The sequence below is a fragment of the Schistocerca gregaria genome, chromosome 4, assembly GCF_023897955.1.
Source record: "Schistocerca gregaria isolate iqSchGreg1 chromosome 4, iqSchGreg1.2, whole genome shotgun sequence".
Lineage (NCBI taxonomy): Eukaryota > Metazoa > Arthropoda > Insecta > Orthoptera > Acrididae > Schistocerca > Schistocerca gregaria.
The window spans coordinates 45986678-46003076 of NC_064923.1; the positions used below are offsets into that span (position 1 = coordinate 45986678).

The following is a 16399-nucleotide window of genomic DNA, read 5'->3' on the forward strand; positions in this document are numbered from 1 at the left end:
TTCAAACCAATCACGAACAATTTTGGCCTGGTAACATGGCGTATTGTCATTCTTAAAAATACCATGGTTGTTTGGGGGCGTGAAGTACATCAGTGGCTGCCAATGCTCGCCAAGTGGCCGAAGATAATCATTTCCTCAGTGATCGATTCAGTTGGACCAGGGGATGCAGTCCGGTCTATGTAAACACAGCCCACATCAGTATGAAGGCACCAACAGTTTGCGGAGTGCCATATTGTCAACTGAGCTCTACGGCTTCGTGAGGTCTGCGCCACACACAAACCCTACCATCAGCTCTTATCACCTGAAATCCGGAGTCATCTGAGCAGGCCACGAATTTTCTTTCGTCTAGGGTCCAGCCGACACGGTTACGAGTCCAGGAGAGGCTTGCAGGTGATGTCGTGCTGGTAGCAAATGCACCAGCGTCGGTCATCCGCTGCCATAGCCCATGAACGCCCCATTCCGCCGCAGTGTCCTCATGGATATATTCTTCATTCGTCCCACACTGATTTCTTCAGTTATTTCACGCAATGACGCTTGGTTTTGGCGCTGAAAACTCTACACAAACGCCGCTCCTCTTGGTTGGTAAGTGAAGACTAACCAGCCACTGGGTGAAATTTGGTGTTCTTGGGCACACTCTTCACACTGTGCATTTCGGAACTTTGAATCGACTAACGACTACCGAAATTTAGTCCCATGCTTCTAGATTCAACTACCATCCCGTTTAAGGTCTGTTAATTCCCGTCGTGTGGCCATAATCACATCTGACATTTTTTCACATGAATCACCTGAGTACAAATAACAGCTCCGCCAGTGCACTGCCATTTTGTGCCTTGTGTGCGCGATACTTCCGCCATCTGCATATGCGCATATCACTATACCAAGAGATTTGTCACCTCAGTGTGTAGGCCGGCCGGAGTGGCCGTGGGGTTCTAGGCCCTACAGTCTGGAACCGAGCGACCGCTACGATCGCAGGTTCGAATCCTGCCTCGGGCATGGAAGTGTGTGATGTCCTTAGGTTAGTTAGGTTTAATTAGTTCTAATTTCTAGGCAACTGATGACCTCAGAAGTTAAGTCACATAGTGCTCAGAGTCATTTGAACCATCAGTGTGTAGTCACATGTGTAGTGTACCTTGCTGCTAAACGAAGACGCCTTTTGTTCAAGTTATTGTCTTTTGGTATTTTTGAGAGGCTACTTCTCACAGCTGTCTCCTAAAGAAGCTACAAGATACGTGGCAAAGAGAACAAAGGTAGCTAGTACGCGTTAATTTTTTGTACTTTTCATTGTCCTAATCGAGAAATAGAGCCGGTTCTTAGAGCTCAAGGGTATTAATGTGTTGTCGATCCTTTCAGCTAAATGTACCAGTAGTTTGGGAGTGGTGCAGACGAAATAGCTATGCGGCACGTAACCTGTTTTTACTGCTCTTCATCCTCTAGGCAGAGCGGACTGCTCGAACACAATCTGCTGGAGAGTCAGACGTTTCTCAGCCAAATGCCAGCAAGCTGTTAGTGGGGCAAAAGGGAGTTCAATTTGCAATATCTGGACGGGGTTTTCTTGTACTCACAATCAAGGGTATTTTATTTTAGAAAATAGAGAAGAAAGACAGATTGAACAACAGACAAATGGAAGATTACAAAATATTATTTACTTATTTCATTGTTTATACTTGTTTGACAAGTGAGGTAAGGTCGTCATCGGACCGGACGTTTTAAATTTTCAACCAACCGGATGATGGTAACATTTTATGGAAAATAAACAACAATTAGTGTAACATAGACACAGATGGTGAAAATGGCTTTGAGCACTATGGGACTTAACATCTTCGGTCGTCAGTCCCCTAGAACTTAGAACTACTTAAACCTAACCAACCTGAGGCCATCACAAACATCCATGCCCGAGGCAGGGTTCGAACCTGCGGCCGTAGCAGTCCCGTGGTTCCGGATTGCAGCGCCTAGAACTGCACGTCCACTGCGGCCGGCGTAACACAGATAGGAAAACTTTTAAAATAATATTAAAGAAGCTAATGGAGGAAATGATGGTTACTCGTGCCGAAATTTGTGGTTAGTAAGTTACGACAATAACGGTTAGCCATGTTCAAAGATTAAACATGTAGATACCGTTACTTGAAAAGATAAGACATTGATGTGGTTCGGAAAGTGTATTTCAGACAGATTGTTAGAGTCATGATATCGCTTACGCAAAAATTTCTTTGAGGTTTAGAGGAAGTAATGGTACATGCAAAGAGAGAGTTGTTTACGAGATCGTTTGATTGTTGCTGTTTATGCAGTACATTGAATTTTTGTACGCATGTGTTGCTTTGTATCACAAAGGAAAGCGTGGAAGAGGAATAGGACCAACAACATCGATTTAATAAATCTGTACATATCAGCCATTAGCCACCGAATTGTTGATACTTACCAGCAGTCGTTCTGTCCATGTAGCGAATGGAGCAGGAAACGAAGAAAATGATAATCAGTACAGAAAGTGCTCTCCGACACACGGTGTGAATTAGGTTGTGACGTTTACATAAAAATGCACATATTGAGGCAATTGAACTCCGCTCTCATGGTCGTAAATCTGCTCAGAAGGACACGATCATAAGTCTGAGTGTGTAGTCAATTAGAATGATGAGAACAACATGGAAGAGTGGTAGGAGGTTTCCCTACAGTATTTACCTTCATATGTTTTGCGAACGTTGAAGTTCGGTAAGACCATGTGACGAACTGGAGCTGTTGTCGTTGCTTTTCACCCGAACTTTAAGTTGGGTCAACGGTACACGGAATGGTAGTGCAGGGGTTTGACATACTGTCACATATTCCTACAGGGCGGATTCGTGCCAGGGACCGGTACGCCTTCCCTCTCGGGAAGCAGCGCGTTAGACCGCGCGGCTAGCCCGGCGGGCTTGTTTACCACGTACTCGGACGCATAATTCGGCTCTTCTTCACAGTAAATTACGCACTCTTTCAAATACACCTTCCTCCATTCTAAATGCGTAATATGCATTTGTCACACGCTCCTGTAATGTCTGCACATTGTGGGGGCATCAGGCGTACACCAGTGTCTTTGAATGTCTCCATATCCAGAAATCCAATGAGTTCAAATCCAATGAACGTCGAAATTATGCTAGGAGAATTTCTCGACCAATCCATCGCCTACGAAACCTTGCAGTGAGGTACTGTTGCAAGATCCATACAAAGTGTGAAGATCGTCCGTCGTGCACAAAACACAGTCGTTGTCTTTTCGAAGGTCAATTTGTGCAAGGGTGCTGGTAACTCATCGCACAAAATTCGGTGGTGCGTGACGCATGTTAATATCTTTGGTATCGTGTATGCTTCGAATGTCTTGTCATCGACGATTCCTGTCGACACTCTGAAGCTGACGAGATCCTGATGACTCACCTCCACTGCAACTGGAGGATCCGTATCTGCTCACATGTGGGCATTGTAATAATTTAGTTGTCATCACTTGTGAACCTTGCCTCATATTTATACAAAATACAGGCCAAACACTGCGAATCTTCAACTGGGCGGATCTCAAAAGGCACTGAATTTATGCCACATCATTATAGGAAGTTTCGTTGTAGCTTTGTGCAATACTATCTACTGTAAGAATATGAGACACTTTCTCTTAAACTCCTCCACATATGGAAACATGCTAGGTAAGAGTTTTAAATACAGATGTAAGATTCATTTAAACACAAAGAAAAACTACGAATTTGTAGCTTTTCTTATGTGTAACTGTTGTTGCAGTTTAATCCAAGGCATGAAATAACTAATATTGTCAGGATAAGGCAAAAAATTAGTAAGCATCATTTGTTAATATAAAATGAAACTAAACTGAAACTTTTATCTTTAGGGCCAGTACTCAGACGTGCCGCAGCATTTTCGGCGTTGAAAGCGGGATGCGGCTGAACGATTGGCAGTAAGTACACCTCTGTTTTCCACCTACATTCAGTTGCAACTTTTAAGATACAGACGTTCTGTTGCACACTGGTAATATTACATGTTGCGAAATCCGTCAGCATCCGTGGTATTACGTGATAGTAATGTTAGATACTGTGAAGCCCCTTGGCGTAGTAATTGCATTATGTAAGTGTCTAAGACTATAGCTACATTTCTCCCAGTCCGATCCATTCCCACGATCGCACAACGTCGGAAGAAGAACAAACACCCAAATTAAATTGTAAGTCCAGACACAAAAGAATTAAACACTTTAGCTGCCAGTGGGCAGTGATATACTTTAATGCTGCAAGTTAGACAGTTACAGCAGATCGGGAATCGAACCCAGGTCTCCTGCCACCTAGGCAGATGCGCTGACCACTACACCATCCGGACGCAGTGGTAGCTACAACCGAACCTCCTGTCACACGCAAATTCTCTACTTCCGCCACACACTACGGAGGCAGCACCCCTGCTCATTAGCCTCATTAATCGTGGCATTTCGGCGATTCCCGTAAGATTTAGAGCTTAGTGTGCATCTCCAGTGAAGAGATCATTGGGCAACATAGCCTTAGTTACAGAAAAAAATAGTACATCCTTATAGTGTTTTTCATGATTTATTGTTGTAACAGTGGATACTGAGTACATTAAATGATTTCGTTTGCAGATCACGAGCACAAGCGATTCTGAGGTACCGGGTGTCGACCCTTGGTGAATCACCCATATTAAGACGTCCTGTAGCCTCCACGGGCGGCAAGTGCAGGGGCGGCAATGCAGACGCTGTCGCCGGCATAGTCGATCATGCAGGTGGCGAACACTGTCCTGACACACGTTCTGCCACTACTGCTCGACCTGCTGACGTAGTTCTGTAAGCGCTGTTGTTTGACAAGTGGCATGAGCCACTTCTCGACATATCATATCCCACACCTGCTAGGCTGGAGAGAAGTACAGGGATCTAGTTGGCCGGGGAAGTTGCTACACATCTCGCAGAGCACGTCGAGTTTCACGGGGAGTGTGTGGGTGTGCATTATCGTGTTGCAACAACACATAACCTTCCTACTGCAAGAACTACAAAAGAACGGGGCTAACAACGTTCTGTGGATACCTTTTGGAGCCTCCTCCAGAAATATCAAATGTGAGCGAGAGTTGTTTCTTGTCGCATGCGATACCGTATGTCCTGGGGCGGGGGCCAGAGTGTCTACGAAACAGCGCTCACCAGGTCTGCGACGTACGCCCAAATGACCATCACATGCGTGCAGGCACAAACTGTTTTCGTCGCTGAAGATCACGACTCGCCATTCCATCTTCCAAGTGATCCTCTGACGACAAAAGTCGATCCGTGCGCGTCTAGGCCGTGGCCTGAGTGGAAGACCAGCTAGATGAGTGCGTGGCCGCAGACGTACTGCTGATGACCGGCTCAGAACAGTTCGTGTTGAGACGTGAGGGCTCGCAAGCCATGTTATCTGTGCTCCGGTATCTGTACGAGCTGATCTGCCAGTGCTGCCCTTACAACACAAAAATCCAGGTGGCAATCTGTTCTGCGTAAACGCCCAGAACCTCCTCTACGCTGTGAGAATGGTCACGTGACCGTAGATACCAGTATCGTTGCACTGCTGACGCAGCGCATCCAAATTGTGTGGCAGTTCTCCCAAAGGACCAGCCCGCCAATCGGAAGGCCAAACTCATTCACTTGGCTAGAGGAAGCACGATTCCATCTCCGTCGCATGGGTGCCTGCTTGCTTCACACGTTTGCTCCACACTGTGAGCATTTTCAGTTAAAAGGTAGACATGGATGACTCTCTGGTAGCTGTGACATTACGCTATGTTTGCGGACGACGTTGTGAAAACTATCAGCACAGTTACCATCCCCCGGGAGGCTAATGCCGTCTTCAGGTCAGAATCGACGACATATTTCCTGGTGCACCGATCTATTTTTATCAGGCAGTGTATATAGGTGGTGTCTGTTTTTTCGCACATTTCCGAAGAGGGAGACCTATCCAGCAAAGTCCAATGACGCCAGATGTGGGACTGACGAGTTGACGGACAAAACATGTTTGTTTCCAAACCGATATCGGACCGCGACGGCACATACATAGTTATCTGTTAACAGTTTTTTTTTAAATTAATAATACCAATAATACCGTGGGATTGTAATCTAGTTATCCCTTTAAAAATTTTTACTATAAGGTCTCCTCTGCAACGGAAGTGAGTTTCTTACTCTTGTCCTAATGGTAAATATTAAGGGAAGTAACAATTTATTATCATTTCTGGTAATATCTGAGATCTTTAAAAAGTCTTAATGAAAAAACTGGATGTTGTTGTACAGCGAATCACGCGAAACACTGGCCCACAGTAGTAGAAGGCGCATTGTCGCCCGCTAATTACCAACTATTGTTTCGAAGCTGTTGCGTCTACGTTTTGTGTTGTCAGTTGGAAAGCCGTTGCGAATTGTTTACGACCTATGAAGTAAATGTCTCAGTGATATATATCCCCTTCAAGTACGAATCGCAATAATGGAGCCGTACGTGTGTGTCAGTTCATTTAAGGAACTGCGGCACGTATTTGCAAAGAAGTTTCCTGGCGCTTCCATACCAGCGAAGAGCAATACACAGACTTTCGTGACAAAGTTGCGTACTGCAGGGTCAGTTCCAAACGGAAAGAAGAATCGAGCCCCGTCCGTTCATACACTTGTTGTGATCGCAGGTATTCGAGCATGAATGATCCAGAGTGCAAATTAGTCCAACATAATTTGTCGCAGTAAGTGAACTCCTGGCGGAGATCTTGACAACGAGTTTTACACCATATAGGCTACGTCAAACAATTTAGAGTGGAATGTTCGATCCCACTGCTCTATTTCATGCGTGATTAAGCTTGGATCCATCCGACAAGACATGTGAACCCTCAGAACACCAGATGTTGGTCAACAAACAATCCCTATAATGTTAATAAGGAACCTCTTCAGAGTAAAAAAAGAAAAGAAAATAGAGGTGTGATGTGTCGTGTCATCAAATCGGATTGTAGGCTACATATGTTTAGAAACAGCAGTAGCTGGCCGAAATGGCCGTGCGGTTCTAGGCACTACAGTCTGGAGCCGAGCGACCGCTACGGTCGCAGGTTAGAATCCTGCCTCGGGCATAGATGTGTGTGATGTCCTTAGGTTAGTTAGGTTTAATCAGTTCTAAGTTCTAGGCAACTGATGACCTGAGAAGTTAAGTCGCGTAGTGCTCAGAACCATTTGAACCATTTTGAAACAACAGTAAACATTGCTGCGTATATGCGAATCTTTGAGTAATTTGCGCACAGCTGACCCGCATTGCACGTATGTATGCTACCTTTCAACAGAGTGCGGCAACCTGTCACACTTCACGCGAGTAAATATTACGGATTCATGAAAGATTGAGAGAAGATGGGACTGTCAGCAAACGACTGTGGCTACCGTATTCGTCGGACGTAACCACTTGTGACTTTTATATGTGCAGTAGTCTAAAGGGAAAAGTGTACGGAAATAACCTAGTAACGTTAGAAGACTAAAAGGACAATATTCGTAATGAGATTTTGAGAGCTGATGCGATGGAGCTGCTCAGAGTGCATATATCAGAGAGAACGCAAGAGTGCATCGAAGCACAAGGAGGTCATTTTCAGCGCCTGATGTAATATAATGTAAAAGTCAAAATGAATTCAGTGTATTGCATTAGGTCATCTGCTCCTTCTTTCTTATCTAGTTACTACAAGTTTATTTTATCTGTTCGTCGCGGACAATAATATGCGAATAATTGCCGGTCAGTGTGTAATAGGGGCCGTTTTTCCGTATACCACCGACTTTATCCAGAATGCATCACAACGTACAGTAAACACTGACACATAGCAGTATGGCATAACAGAATCAAAACCGTTGCAGTAAACGTGGATCTGTTAACAACATGTTTGCGAGATAACTGCGGATATGCTGTAATGAGCTGTCACTAACTTCAGTACGAAATATTGTCCTAATTACTGTAAACCTATTTCAAATGTAAACTTTTACATTAAGTCCACATCAGGTCGGGTTCAAATTTTACCCGTGGCCTACCTTACTTGGCGTCCATCTCTAATGACTGCGCTCTTGACGGGACGTCAAACTCCTAATTTTCGTTCCTTACCTTACGTAACATTGGGGAATGTAGTACATGTACGGTAGGGCATAACCACATTCTATGCTGATATAAGACATCTAATGCACCAGCATGGTGCAAGACGAATATGTTCAACAAAGCTTGTACAGACTGGCGCAGACTGCTGCCTATTACAGCGTACCATGGGTTGATAGTTTCTTGTTGTATTTGTGCTATAGCACATAACTGAAACTTAATACAGAAAGTTTTCAAAGTTGTTTCCTACTGCACCAATGAGTGCACAGAGTCCTGAACTGAATTCCGTGATGACATTCTGAATAACGTTATTTCGGACTGCATGAATCTCTCTGGAAATTGCAATAACACCATCCAGTAGTGTTGTAGATGCAACACTGAAGCCTCTCTCCTTCACATAACCTCGTCAGAAATTAGAACACGAATTGAGATGTGGACTATAAGGAAGCAATTCCACACCATACACAGTGAATGCCAAGGTGTCCAGGGCAGCGATCTGATCTTTGAACGTCTTATGACAGAAATCACAGGACGGTGTGGACAAGCTCCATACTGCACGAACCAATGCTTCCAGAGCCTTCACCCGCGTCATGTAGCCAGCATCTGTCTATACCCGTCTGTATTTGTCTGCTGTGACAGGTCCGTCAATAACCATGAACCCAGTAATGCACTGTGCACTCATTGCGCACCAAACAGAGACCTTTATTTGGTGAGGTGGAACAGCAGGTTGAACGTATGGATTCTCATTAGCCTAGTGGCATCATTTCTGTTTGTTGACGTGCCTCATCACTAAACCAGATCTGATCCGTGTCGACTGTTCCATTTTCAAATGCCTCAGTCATATCGTTTACAACAGAAATGTCACTGTTCCACATTCCTGTACTTCAGCAGGAAGCACCATTAAATGTTTTGAAGGAGAGGGTTAAATTTCTCTGTAATTATCCTCAGGGGAGATCTTCGTGACATCCTGAGTTGCTGTGTTGCAAGTCTTCTTGAAGTAGTGGGCTCCTCACTAAGTGAAGTTCGCACTCGCTCCAGATTCTCCAGGATTTTCACTGAGGTGCGTCGTCTTGACTGGCCCTTCCTGGAACCTTGTAGGGATCCAGTAACTTCAAAACATTTCCTCATTCTGCTAGAAAACTGGGAAAACATTTGGCAAAATCTGCATTACACGATGCTCAAATTTTATCATTACAATTAATCTCCAGTTTTGTGCTGTAATCACACTGGCAAGTGGTCCTTCCGGATGATACTATTCTTGGACCAAAGTGCTGTTGAACCCGCACCTCACTGTAACGATACGTCCAGAATTTGTGTTAAATATCTTTACGACCAACAACCGTTGTTCCCTTGTTTCTAAACGTGAATTGAGGCAATGCTACAATACGGAGTTTGTTCAAAAAATCCCCGAACATTCGTAATTTTGATCGAAATGCGGTTGTCATCACTGCACACGCCTGTGTTCAATGTGCAATTGCCGGAATTTCGTTGTTGTATGACTGTTAGTTACCGATCACTGCTGAAACGAGTAGAACGTTACGTCACACAATTTGCGAAATTCGAGATGGTAGAGTTAGAGGAGTAACGCATCTGCATTAACTTTTGCGTGAAACTCAAGAAAGCCTTTACAAAGACACATCAAATGATGCAGGAAGCCTCTGCTGTTGAGTGCGTAGTTTGTACTTGTTACGAATGGCTCATATCGTTGAAAATGGCTGTCCGGGACTTAATAACCCTCCTTTAGGACGCTCTACAAATGGTTCAAATGGCTCTAAGCACTATGGGACTTAACATCTGAAGTCATCAGTCCCCTAGACTTAGAACTACTTAAACCTAACTAACCTAATCACATCACACACATCCATGACCGAGGCAGGCTTCGTATATGCGACTGTAGCAGCAGCGCGATTCCGGACTGAAACACCTTGAACCGTTCGGCCACCGCGGCCGGCTGTCCATTCATCTAGAATTCGTGAAGAGTATTTGGATCGTGCAAATGAGAGACCCGGGTCCTGCATACTTTTTTTTTAATTTCCAAATTGAATACGCTGTTGAAAGGACGGAAATTTTCAACGATACACGGGATGTACAAAAAATTCGCAGTCGGCAGTTCGGGCGATTCAGCAAGAGGCATACCAACGGTAGTTCAGGAAGTAGAAATTCCGTTAGGGGTGGTGTATCAGTTGTGGAGGAGAGTGTTTCAAGGGAGACAATGCATAATAAATAAAAGGTACCTTTTGTGGGCAAAGTTACGAACGTTTTTGCACAGATCTCGTACAATAATATCAAAAGGGAATTTGTTACGATATACGATTAAACTACAGTAGACAAACACTTCCTAAGACGTGCTTTGCGCCAACCTGTACTTTGCCCTCCAAGGTCGCCTGACCTCTTACTTCACTTATTTTGCTATGTGGGTTCATCTCAAAAGTGAAGTGTGCACACACTCTCTTTGATATGGCTGTAGAACCGCAGTAGCAGTGACTTGTAGAGTGCTTTCTGCATCTACGAAACGCTCCGGGTGCGGTTTGAAGATTTGCTAATCCACCGCAGAGACGCGTGCCATATTGCCTACAAATGTGAGGACGGCACTTGGATCACGTTATGTGACGGGCACGAGTGCACAGTAAGCTGTGTCCAGTAACGAGCTGTAGTTGAGTTGTACTTCTTGTTTGGTAACCCCTAGGTGAAATTTGTCCCCAATTAGATGCCGGTTTAATCGAAAGCTTGATATGTCAAGGGCATATGGACTAACTAAGACAATTTTCACAGTATCTGCTTGAGCCAACACGTTCTGAATTACGTCGCAGAGGACTCCAATACTCGAACTATTTTGCTTCTACGAGTACCGTCGTATACTCTCACCAGTGTGAGTCTTCGCCACTGATTATTTTTCACTCTGTATACAAATTTTGCACTTGGAGGCTTTGGCACACGTCTCAGCTTGGCGCCCGATGCCTCACACCAGTTCTGCCTACATTAATTTGCACTTCTGAGTTTCCCAAATTAGATATTTGTACGTTTATTGCCATCAAAGAGACATACCACAACCAGCAAAACAAAATAAAAATTAATATTTTTAAACAAAAGAGGGTTAAGATACACGTACGATACCAGAACATACATTTTAAGCGGAGTACATGACAGGAAATAAAATAATTCCGCATATGTTATTTATATTATGGTTAGGAACCAGTACTCACTTTGTGTGATGCGGTACAGGTCACTATGCCCAAACCACAGTCGCATTTGCAGTACTTTCTTCTTGGAGTTCCTTTGCAGTTTTCTGCAGTGTAGCGCCTTCTTTTTTCTGATGGCACCACCATATTTCTCATAACATCTATTGTCACTGAGCGCTCTTCCTTGATATCGGCAGGTCGAGCAGCACTTCTAGGAATTTTTGCGATGGAAGTTAAGAAATATTTAACAGTGTCGCGCCGAAACTGCAGCTGTCACTAATTCGTACCCTCCTTTCTGTAGAGAAATCACGTGTTATGTAGAGACTCATTCAGTAGTCTCTTGTTCCAAGAGTACCTATGTTTCCGCCCCCTTTTTTTTCATCACCAACTTCATCCGACTGCATATTAGCTTCAAGAGGCTCAATAAATGTATCTGTTGCATCTTCTTCTTCCTCCTCCTCAAGAACAGCTAGGATTTCATGCATAGACAGGCTTCTGAGAAAGGAAAAAATCATTATCCTGACTGTTCTTCCTTGTGCGACATATATGTAGCGCACAGTTAAAACTGAATAAGGAGCCGTAACAATGAATTCTATTTTGTGGATAACCTCCATCACAAAATGAAGCACCTTTAACATTATTATCAAGTAAAAGTTTAAAAATTGTGTTATATAGTGCAACAGAAAATAATATTTACTTCTCGTTGCAAGACATAATCTTATTCAGGAAAAGTCTTCAGTAATTGAACCACCAGACACTGACCTCTTTTTGCTTCCTACTGTCAGGATCCTAAATATCAATAACGGAGCGTCCTTAGCTGAGACACATACAACTACAGGCATTCCAAATGTGATGCGTTGTTGCCAACAAGAGAAGACAATGCCACATTGTTACGTGATGGACACCTTATGCTGGAAAGCAGTGGGTTAAAATATGTGGCAAACCATTTCTATAGTTACATGGTGATAGTCCTTGCACTTATCTGAGTAACACCGTAAAGGCTGGCATGTTCATGAAATATCCCTCAGATCTGTCTCGATTACTCTGTGGCACCTCTGCCTCCTTTCTTAGCTTCTTATTAAGGAGAACGCTCGTCTACAGCTGAAACTAGCATAAATACTACCACGAGGCAAATAATATCTACACATCGGACCAGTAGTAATACGGATCCAATTTAGACACTCACGACAGGTGACACAGTCATTCTACATCAGATCGGATCGGATCGGATATGGTCCAATGTAGGTGTTGCATAACGGTTGCCTGAACTCAGCTAAAGTAATGGCGTTAATTTAACTAATAACTCCTTGTTTCCATTCTTTGCGATATGTGTCTGTATTATAAGAATGCCTTTCAGACAAAATATCATTTGTGTTCAATGTGTACAAACTACTGGTGATACATCAACGATCTTGCGATTAAGAAATCGAAGTATCCAAACATATTAATTAAATACAGTAGATTTTCCGGTTGCTGTATAACTTAATTGTAAGGTTTAATAGTAATAAGTTATATGTTCCGGGAAAAAAATCTGTTTCTCTGTCTGGAGGATCGTCTGCACTGAGTTATCCGTGCCAAAAATTTCGCACACTTGAAATAATTCATATTAACTGCCAAATGACTCCGTCAGAAAAACTGCCCATCAGCACAATGATATAAAACATAAAATTCCGTGCGAACAGGCCTTGGAAGGCATAACGGTACCGACCGGCCGCCGTATTATCCTCAGGCCACAGGCGTCACTGGATCCGTATATGGAGGGGCATGTGCTCATCGCATCACTCTCCCGGCCGTGTGACAGTTAACGAGACATGAGCCGCTACTTCTCAATCAAGTAGGACCTCAGAGTTTGCCTCACAAGGGCTGAGTCCATCTCGCTGGCCAACAGCGCTCGGCAGACCGGATGGCCACCCATCCAAGTGCTAGCCCAGCCGGGCAGCGCTTAACTTCGGTCATCTGACGGAAACCGCTGTGGCAAAGCCGTTGGCAAAATTGTAATTATATGTGTACTAAATGTGGTTCAAATCATTCTAGTGGTCTAGATAAGCTTTTACATGTGCCTTTGCCGGTGTAAGCACAAGTTCAAAAATGGCTCTGTGCACTATGGGACTTAACATCTGAGGTCATCAGTCCCCTAGACTTCGAACTACTTAAACCTAACTAAGCTAAGGACATCACACACATCCATGCGTGAGGCAGGATTCGAACCTGAGACGCGCTGCTCCAGACTGAAGCGCCTAGAACCGCTCGGCCACTGCGGCCGCCGTAAGCACATGTCAAATACCGTATATTTCACATACAGTCAACAAGTTTCACACGTATTTGTGCACATCTTTCACAAGTACATAATCTGGTGTGCTGATCTGTGTGTGTGTGTGTGTGTGTGTATGTGTGTGTGTGTGTGTGTGTGTATTTCTATTCCTTCTAATATATACGTAGTGGCTCCGTTTTTTGCTAGATGCAAAATTTTCAAGTTGTTTTCAATGTTTCTAACTGAATGGCTTTCTTCAGCAATATGGGCTGCAAGTGCAGATTTGTTCAAGCTGTCAAGCCTTAAAGCATTAATGTGTTCTTTGTATCTAGCTTCAAAACTTCTACCTGTCTGTCCAATGTAGAATTTTGGGGCATGTATCGCAATTGAGTTTGTATGTTCCTGATTTACCGTAGGAACCCTTGGAGTTATTTACCTAATGGATTATTTTTTGCTGTAATTTATTATTTGTATCAGTTGTGAATAAGTAGTTGCCAATATTTAATTTCCAACCCTCGTATAAAAGCTTTTTACACGGTATTGTTTCTTCAGTGTCGTGGGCTGCTGTACTCATTCGATCGGATCATTTGCTTTACGCAAATGCATAGGTTTACAAATAAATGACATTGACAGGTGCCTTTGTTGTGTTCTTCAGTCCGAAGAATGGTTTGACCCAGCTCTCCACGCTGTGCAGACCTCTTTATCTCTGCATAACTGCCTCAAGCTACAACCCCCATGAACCATGGGCCTTGCCGTTGGTGGGGAGGCTTGCGTGCCTCGGCGATACAGATAGCCGTACCGTAGGTGTAACCACAACGGAGGGGTATCTGTTAAGAGGCCAGAAAAGCGTGTGGTTCCTGAAGAGGGGAGCAGCCATTTCAGTAGTTTCAAGGGCAACAGTCTGGATGATTGACTGATCTGGCCTTGTAACAATAATCAAAACGGTCTTGCTGTGCTTGTACTGCGAACGGCTGAAAGCAAGGGGACACTACGGCCGTAATTTTTCCCGAGGGCATGCACCTTTACTGTATGATTAAATAATGATGGCGTCCTCTTGGGTAAAATATTCCTGAGGTAAAATAGTCCCCCATTGGGATTTCCGGGCGGGGAATACTCAAGAGAATGTCGTTATCAGGAGAAAGAAAACTGGCGTACGACGGATCGGAACGTGGAATGTCAGATCACTTAATGGGGCAGGTAGGCTAGAAAATTTAAAAAGGGAAATGGGTAGGTTAAAGTTAGATATAATGGGAATTAGCGAAAAACGATGGCAGCAGGAACTGGACTTCTGGTCAGGTGACTACAGAGTTATAAACACAAAATCAAATAGGGGTAATGCAGGAGTAGGTTTAATAATGAATAGGAAAATAGGAATGCGGGTAAGCTACTACAAACAGTATAGTGAACGCATTATTGTGACCAAGCTAGATACGAAGCCCACACCTACTACAGTAGTACAAGTTTATATGCCAACTGACTCTGCAAATGACGAAGAAATTGAAGAAATGTATGATGAAACAAAAGAAATTATTCAGATAGTGAAGGGTGACGAAAATTTAATAGTCATGGGTGACTGGAATTCGGTAGTAGGAAAAGGGAGAGGAGGAAACGTAGTTGGTGAATATGGATTGGGGCTAAGAAGTGAAAGAGGAAGCTGCCTGGTAGCATTTTGCACAGAGCAAAACTTAATCATAGCTAACACTTGGTTTAAGAATACTGAAAGAAGGTTGTATACATGGAAGAACCCTGGAGATAAGAAAAGGTATCAGATAGATTATATAATGGTAAGACAGAGATTTAGGAACCAGGTTTTAAATTGTAAGACTTTTCCAGGGGCAGATGTGGACTCTGACCACAATCTATTGGTTATAACCTGTAGATTAAAACTGAAGAAACTGCAAAAAGTTGGGAATTTAAGGAGATGAGAGGTGGATAACCTGAAAGAACCAGAGGTTGTATAGAGTTTCAGGGAGAGCATAAGCGAACAAATGACAGGAATGGGGGAACGAAATACAGTAGAAGAAGAATTGGTTGCTTTGAGGGATGAAGTAGTGAAGGCAGCAGAGCATCAAGTAGGTAAAAAGACGAGGGCTAGCAGAAATCCTTGGGTAACAGAAGAAATATTGAATTTAATTGATGAAAGCAGAAAATATAAAAATGCAGTAAATGAAGCAGGAAATAAGGAATACAAATGTCTGAAAAATGAGATCGACAGGAAGTGCAAAAGTGCAAAAGTGGCTAAGAGGACAAATGTAAGGGTGTGGAGGCTTATCTCAAGAGAGGTACGATAGATACTGCCTACATGAAAATTAAAGACACCTTTGGAGATAAGAGAACCACTTGTATGAATATTAAGAGCTCAGATGGAAACCCAGTTCTAAGCAAAGAAGGGAAAGGAGAAAGGTGGAAGGAGTATATAGAGGATTTATACAAGGACGATGTACTTGAGGACAATATTGTGGAAATGGAAGAGGATGTAGATGAAGATGAAAAGGGAGATACGATACTGCGTGAAGAGTTTGACAGAGCACTGAAAGACCTGAGTCGAAACAAGGCCCCCGGAGTAGACAACATTCTATTGGAACTACTGACGGCCATGGGAGAGCCAGTCCTGACAAAACTCTACCATCTGGTAAGCAAGATGTATGAAACAGGCGAAATACCCTCAGACTTCAAGAAGAATGTAATAATTCCAAGCCCAAAGAAAGCAGGAGTTGACAGATGTGAAAATTACCGAACAATCAGTTTAATAAGCGACAGCTGCAAAATACTAACACGAATTCTTTACAAACGGATGGAAAAACTAGTAGAAGCCGACCTCGGGGAAGATCAGTTTGGATTCCGTAGAAATACTGGTGGGCGTGAGGCAATACTGACCCTACGACTTATCTTAGAAGAAAGAATAA

At 43.5% G+C, this 16399-nt stretch overlaps 1 protein-coding gene across 1 annotated transcript in view; it reads left to right on the top strand.

Moving 5' to 3' along the window:
* LOC126266790 (polyglutamylase complex subunit TTLL1-like) overlaps positions 1-16399 on the top strand; it is a 96547-nt gene that overhangs the window by 6695 nt on the left and 73453 nt on the right. The window contains exon 2 of the mRNA XM_049971333.1: positions 3854-3919. Coding sequence (XP_049827290.1) covers positions 3854-3919 — 66 coding nt within the window. The remainder of the gene's footprint in view (positions 1-3853; positions 3920-16399) is intronic.